At 32.7% G+C, this 7,161-nt stretch overlaps 3 protein-coding genes across 3 annotated transcripts in view; all 3 read right to left on the reverse strand.

Annotated features, from left to right (window-relative positions):
* Positions 1–546: 546 nt before the first annotated feature.
* LOC108966727 (glutamate--cysteine ligase regulatory subunit) lies at positions 547–2,528 on the reverse strand. The gene has a single exon (XM_018929760.1). It carries the CDS (start codon positions 2,274–2,276, stop codon positions 1,455–1,457), a length of 822 nt encoding a protein of 273 aa, XP_018785305.1. The 5' UTR covers positions 2,277–2,528; the 3' UTR covers positions 547–1,454.
* A 936-nt stretch (positions 2,529–3,464) lies between these two features.
* On the reverse strand, positions 3,465–5,780 carry LOC108966718 (decapping nuclease DXO homolog). Its single transcript, XM_018929750.1, has 4 exons — positions 5,111–5,780; positions 4,399–4,546; positions 3,933–4,149; positions 3,465–3,869 (listed from the first exon to the last, which is right to left on the reverse strand). The coding sequence occupies exons 1-4, from the start codon at positions 5,676–5,678 to the stop codon at positions 3,648–3,650; spliced, it is 1,155 nt and encodes a 384-aa protein (XP_018785295.1). The 5' UTR covers positions 5,679–5,780; the 3' UTR covers positions 3,465–3,647.
* Positions 5,781–6,039: 259 nt separating this feature from the next.
* Positions 6,040–7,161, reverse strand: part of LOC108965990 (decapping nuclease DXO homolog) — a 2,383-nt gene continuing 1,261 nt past the window's right edge. Inside the window, exons 2-4 of the mRNA XM_018928687.1 lie at positions 6,702–6,849; positions 6,403–6,616; positions 6,040–6,350 (exon numbers count right to left, since the gene is read on the reverse strand). Coding sequence (XP_018784232.1) covers positions 6,123–6,350; positions 6,403–6,616; positions 6,702–6,849 — 590 coding nt within the window. The 3' untranslated portion in view covers positions 6,040–6,122. The remainder of the gene's footprint in view (positions 6,351–6,402; positions 6,617–6,701; positions 6,850–7,161) is intronic.

A 7,161-nucleotide genomic window follows, 5' to 3' on the forward strand; every position in this document is an offset into this window, starting at 1 on the left:
AAAAAAAATAAAAATATACTCCTTGCGGAAACAAAGTAGGCCGCTCCTCTTATCATAAATTTCATTGAGTACCAAATGAGAGAAAATATAATAAATATGTATGTACAAATATAATTTATTGTAATTTTACCGTTATATCAATTTCTTCAATACTGATAATTGGTTTATTACATTTATTTCAGGTTATGTATGACCTGTTTGGCTAACCGAAAATCTTCGGTATAAGAAAGCACGTTAACTTCGGTTGCACCGAAACTATAATCCCTTTAAATGTACAAAAGAATCCATACAAGAGATTTAGATTTTTTGTTTTTGCATGCGTCTGATTGTATGGCAGCTACATATGACGAATCCTGTTCAAGTTACAAATACTGTAATTATTTAAATTGTGTGATGTTGTAAACATTTCCATAATTAGTCATTATTTCACCAGCGATCGGTTAACTTTAAAAAATCCACATCACTATGAAGCCATGCAATACCGATTGTACTGCTCCGTTGTTAGGCGAAAGTAGATAAGAGGCAAATAATAGTTGTGATAAACTGTTCGTTGTTTTTCATATAATTTATTTTTAACTAAAAAAAAATATTTACTGTGAAATTGCAGCGAATCGTGCAATTACATTACTACATTAATACAAGAAAATTCTACATACATAAGTATGTATAAACCCATAGCTTGCAGGTGTTTTGTTTTTCATATTATACCTATTTCATGGCTTTATTTTAAGTTTACAATGCATATTTCAGTTTTATTAGTATAAATACGTCTATATGCATGTATAGTTTTATGTTTATGAATTACGAAAACATATTTTAATTATTTTCTATTATTTAATGTATTATTCAAAAATTAATGCACAAATTTGATAAAAGTGTTTTTTTTTCTTAATTTAGGAAAATGTCAGCAGTTGTGTGTTAATATTAAATGTAAAACAATAAATCTTTACAACATTTTATTACATATTATCAGTTTGTATTTCTGATTTTTTATTTTGTAGCTTATATACACTCGTAAACTTTTACTTTTCGAATTTGTCTTTCAGACGTGTTAATGTTTATTATATGTATATTTGCAATGCCTCAATATTGCTTTAATTATATGTAGCAGCAATAAAATATAAAATGTAAATAATCATATATAACATATAAGTATATTTTTATGGGGCGCAAACTACTTCGTCTATATAAATTCATATGCATATAGGATGTGTGATAATCTATTTTTTGCAGTGATACAAAAGCTTAGCATGCTGCATCCAGTAAGGCCATCAAATCCCTTTACTACTTTCATAAATAGTATATTTGGATTCACCACAATAAAGTTTTGGACCCACAAATTTAGTCACGATCGCTGAACCAGTCTCACTCTTTAGTAGCACAAACACACACACAAATTACGCGCAATTGCCCTCCACCCGCGTTGATAGCTTCTGAACTAAATAAAATGGCGTTCAAACTGCAACTTGTTTTTCTATTTGGTCGCATTTGCTGGCTCCAAGTATGTAGCCTTTGGCAGTTATTACACCGCGACATCGGACATGTACTTGATAACGTAAAGTCCAATCCACTTGGTATCCGGGAACAATGAATTGTTCATCAGATAGCAAAACTTCTGGATCACTATGTGTCAACAGTTGTATATCGTGTTTTGTACAATATTCTTGTAATGCTGGCGGCACTACACAGCACGATTCCAAATTAATTTGCGCTATGGTTGGATGAACCTTGACTGTGGCATATAATTGGCGCAGTTGGTCAATATCCAAATCTGCAATACCCAATTGTGTTATTTTCTTTTGCTGAGCAAACTCTTCCAATGACGACCAAAGTTCTTTCAATTGATCTGATTTCTCATTACTTTGAACATCTTCTTTACTGTTGGTGTTTGATGAGTTATCTCCAGTTGTCGGGTGATACGCTAACACCACGTTGTCCACGTGCTCGACCTTAAGTACATGCAACAATGTTCTTATCGCCTGCTTTATATATGCACTAGAATTTTTGTTTAAAAATATTTTTGCACCAATACTAATATCTGATCGGTCGTTTTCGGTTAACTTCTGCTTAAGCTCTTCTGTGGCTCGGAGCACACAACCATCTGCTTCAATCAATTCCACTTGCGAGGCCGCTGCTTGGCACTGTAAAGTCAAACTTAAACCATCCAGAATTTCTTCAGTTGACTTTCCACCTAATTGGTTATTTAAGTTAAGAATATTTCCTGTACTAATAATAACATTGTGAAATTTGTCATTCGATGTTATTGCCGGAATCATTGTACCAATGGGTGCGTAATCTACACAAAAAAAAATGAATCGGCTCGGAGTGTGTATGTATATAAAACGTAACTGGTGTCTAACGCTGCCTTTGATGTTCCAAGTATGCTACACTAAATCGTCTAAAATTTGTCTCATGCGTTTATAGTTTTTATATACAGTTCTATAGTTTCTCTGATATGCGAACAAGTAAAACAACAACTAACAAGAGCACACCAATCACTTCGATCGACAATCGTAAAGCAAATGACAGCAACAAATAAATGTGCTTCCTACACATCTGACAGTTAGTCATTATGCTTTGCCGTTTTCGTATAACATCCCAGTAGAGCAAAATGCATAAATGCTGTATCATTCTTGGATGTATTAAAACTTAAAAAAAATTGTTACTGTGATAAATATGAACAGTGTTACATAGAAATAAATCGATATTTTCAGCAATGTAACCAAATATATTGAACAGAAACAAACAGATTTTTTTTGTACAGTCAATAGTTTACAAAAAAAGTAAATTCTCACTTCAATTAATGGTGTTGATGACATCCTTTTTTTGTTGCACCCCGCTGTATAAAGTCAAATCAAAAATATCGATAAAGTTATTGAAATCGTTGAGTCCGACCGTCATGTAAATACTAGTTCAATGGTCCAGAAGCTGAACTTTATTCCTGGCTAAACAATGAACAAAAACGTGTTTGGAAACATTTAAAGAACGCTGGATGTAAAAAGACCTTCGAGGTATTGGTGCCACATTAATTATTGCAAACAAATCTCAAAGACCGATTTTCCCTTGCAAAAAAATCGATCCCGAAGGATTATTGGTGAAGAAAAGTTGATTACTAGGTATGATTTCACGTATAACCGGTATAGGTCGAATTCTAGTGAATCTGGGCAAACGATGGCTAAGCCAGCATTAATGGTCAGTAAGATTTTACTACGTTTTTGGTGGATTCATATACTATGAACTACTCCCTTACGGCCAAACTGTTAATTCGGACTTGTACTATCAAAAATTTGACCATCTAAATGAAGTAATCGCGTACAGATGGCCAGTATTTGCAAATAGCGAGGAAATTGTGTTCCTGCAAGACAACTCCAACCCATACACATCGATAATGATTCACCAGAAACAACGAGAACTTGATTTGAGGTATGCAAGTGATATGAAACTACCTTCAAAATGACAATAAATTATTGAACAAAACGTGCTAAAAACACCTTTAATTTAATGCATAACAATTCTCTGTACAGATACTAATGATAAATGGACATTACCATTCTCATAAATGCACATATGTTTATACATCCATATAATGACATACATGTAATGCGTACTAAACGCATGAATATTATGGATATTCTATGAAAAACGTTTTAGTGAGAAGCAGACTGTTTACATTTCCTTATATAATCATCTGACAGGAAAGAGAGATCTGTTTTGCCAGCATGGACTTTGAATTTAATGCATCTTGTGATGGAGTCATACATAAACTCGTAGACTGTATATGGGCAGTCTACATGCACCATGGTTTTTTCTACTAACTTTAGTACGGAGTGTAGAAAACGTATGCAGACATGCGGTTTCCACTTGCGATTCTAAAATGTAAGCAATAAATAGATAATTTGAAAAGTGAGAATATTGCATTTCATATTTTTTACTTTTACTATATCCTCAGCTCGCTTGATTTGTACTGGAGTGCGCACAATACCGTTTCCATCCCTCAGGCCTATGCAAACTTCGCTTGTCTTAGCCAAATATGCCTGCAGCCACCAGCGCAAACACTTTCGATGATTTAAATAATCTCCCATAGTTCCATTTGTATTCAATTGCTTAGTCAATATGAATCGAAGTTTATTAATTTCTTCCATATTATGACTAAAAATATTTGAATACAGCATTAACGACAAATGTATGATTATAAAAGTTATATTTTCTTAGTAGAAAGTACATTTACTTTGCCAAAAAGTTCATTTTCGTTGAAAAAGCATTTTATTGGATTTTATATATTTATACCAAAATCATAGTTAAAAATTGATAAAAATTAATTCGTTTGATTGTGTAATTATAAATACAAATATCCATCAGTTTAAATTTTAAACTTTAGAATATTGAAATGGTACTTACGTGTTTTCGATTTTCCGATCAGACACAATACCTGCGATCTCTGCGGAGTAGATTAAATCGAACTCCTTCACTGATGTTTTAATGATACAAACAATTATGTTATTGTCATCAATCGGTTTATCCGTTTCAGGTTCCCGATTGGGATCATCTAAATATAATAAAAATAAAAGCTTAATTTATCAAGACTATGCAATTTTATATATATGTATATGTCGTTTTTGTAACGATTATCTAATACCCACTTCGGTGGTAAAGTTCAAGTTGATTATAATCAAAGACATCTAAAGACAAGCCCAGTGGTGTTTCAAGTGGGTCGAAGTGGGAATCAATGGCTACGCAAAGAGGCTATTCTTAAGAATAACTCGTACTAACCTGCTAAAAAACAAAACCAGAAGTTGCGCAAGGGTCATGACCTGACAAAATATGCTTGGAAAGGAGTTCATTGTTTTCTTTAAATGGAAGCATGTAGGCTTAACTAAGTAGGATCAGGACGCATCCTGTGATCATACGGGAGTGCAGTGTTCTGACACGTCTAAAGCTTCTTCTACGTTTCACTATATCCAGGCGACTTATAACTAAAGTGTATGTACATACGTACTGATTATAAGCAGATGAGTAATAGGTTTAAGATTAGTTGCAAATTCGGTTGGCAAATGATTTCAATTAATTTTATTCATATGAAATCATACGATCAAGTAATCAGGATACTCACCAGAAAAGCATAATTGCATAAATTTCTGATGGTATGTATCTTTTTGTGTAAAATCAGTTCTCGTTTCTGAATCTTGCATGTGAAATACACCACAATACTTCGTAACACAAAACGTCTTATTATTAGAATGGGATGCATTTAGATGATAAGGTGTTTGCATAATGTCTGTCAACACTCCGCGTTGACATAAAATCACTTTACGTTTAGAATTGTTTTGTGTCTGCCCAGATCCGGATGGTGTTTGTGCATCCGGCTGCAAAATGTTTTCTTCGTTCTCTATAATGAATTTTTCTACTTTACGAAGCCTGAATTTTTTATTTTTCCTGAAAATGAATTGATCGAATCCTTCATTCAAATCCAAGGGATATGATGTTGGCTTTTTAAAATATGGAAGATGCACGTCGTTGCTAATGCTGTCGTGTCGGCATGAGTAAATAGTAAGGATTTTTGGGCGTTGCAGATAAAATGCTGGCCGCTTTTCATCGGTTATTTCATTTGGACGTAATTTCATTAGCACTTTAAAGCCATCACTTAAATTATTAGAAGGCATTGTTCTTTTGTCTAACATAAATTATAAAACAGCGGAAAATTAAATAAATTAAAAGCAAAAGTGACAAATGGTAAGAGACACCGGCTGCTATTCAATAACAATGACTGATGAATAAGTGAATGAGTGTGAGATGTTTATATGTATGTATTTCAAAGTTAAGGCAGTGATGTATAATTTACTTTATCTGGTTAAGGTATAACATGAAAGGGAATCCCCTTTTAAATTTCATATTTACTTTCCTGGGATGTAAAAAAGTCAGCAGATTTTCAGTGTTACCACACCCAATTTCAAATGTTGCCAATGAAGACAACGTGATAATCAGAACGTTATTTGCTGTTATTTTCCAACTTTTATTCAAATTTATGCAGTACACATATAATTAAAGCACATTTTTATTAAATTTAGTTAACATTTGATGTCACTTTTAATATAACATAACATGTTCAGGTACTTTTAGGTTGATTAATATGACATAGATGTTTGTTTTCTGCAACGGTCTATGTACTCCTCGCTTAAGAAAGAATATTCCGTTTTACCAATGTGCTTTTTCAATTTAATACACTTTGCGAATGAGTCATATACAAATTCATAAACTGTGTATGGACAATTAACAGAAGCCATGGTTTCTTCAATCAATTTTAGCATGGTCAGCAGGAATCTAACGCAAATTTGCGGTTTCCAAAATTGATCCTAAAAATATTTCATTAAACTTGAAATTTTCAAATTAATGAATATAACTTACTTTTGGTAGATCTTTTAGCGCCTTCCTCTGTACAGGGGTACGTATGAACCCATCCCTATCCTTCAAACCTACACATAAATGTGAAATGTTTGCCAAATATAATGTAGCCCACCAGTTCAAACATTTTGGATTCTTCCAAATCTTCGAGTGTCCTGAATTCCAAAGTAGTTTTGTACTGATAAACTGCAATTCGTTAATATTTTCCAAATTTTGCCTATAAACGAATTATATAATATATGTACGTGTAAATATATAAAAAAGTTTTAGGAATAATACGCTCTCTTCGAATATAATCTTACATATCGTCAATCTGCTCATATGAGACTATCCCCGACAGTTCTCCAGAGTAAATTAGATCAAATTCTTTGAGGGTGGTCTGGAAGATTCCACGAATGAACTCATTCTCGTTTACAGGTTGATCGGTATCGGGTACCCGATCAGGACCATCTTGAATTAAATATTGAATGAAGAATAAAAGTATAATATATTTTGCAAAAATTACTATTCTCGTGTTTATTGGTTAATGTATATGTATGAACTTCATTCAACTGCCACTACAGCTTTGCTGTCTGGATAAAGTAAACTACATGAACAAATATTCATCTTTAATACAAATGATTATTGTTGTTGACCCCGAAAAGTGGACTTCAAATTATCCAGACTCTACGGTATAAGAAAAACTTGATCCATTCCGCTTTAATTTATAAAATATATAATTTAAAATTCAATTATTAATTAAATTGATTAGTTAATATTATT

This window comes from Bactrocera latifrons, unplaced genomic scaffold, assembly GCF_001853355.1.
Source record: "Bactrocera latifrons isolate USDA-ARS-PBARC rearing strain unplaced genomic scaffold, ASM185335v1 scaffold_10, whole genome shotgun sequence".
Classification (NCBI taxonomy): domain Eukaryota; kingdom Metazoa; phylum Arthropoda; class Insecta; order Diptera; family Tephritidae; genus Bactrocera; species Bactrocera latifrons.

Bases quoted from the DNA above. Each gene is read 5' to 3' on its own strand.
- LOC108966718 (XM_018929750.1), bottom strand. From the start codon at position 5,678: ATGTTAGACAAAAGAACAATGCCTTCTAATAATTTAAGTGATGGCTTT. The intron at 4,150-4,398 runs GTAAGTACCATT...AAATATTTTTAG, and splicing joins GATCGGAAAATCGAAAACAC to TCATAATATGGAAGAAATTA. The intron at 3,870-3,932 runs GTAAAAAATATG...CTTACATTTTAG, and splicing joins GAGCTGAGGATATAGTAAAA to AATCGCAAGTGGAAACCGCA.
- LOC108966727 (XM_018929760.1), bottom strand. From the start codon at position 2,276: ATGATTCCGGCAATAACATCGAATGACAAATTTCACAATGTTATTATT.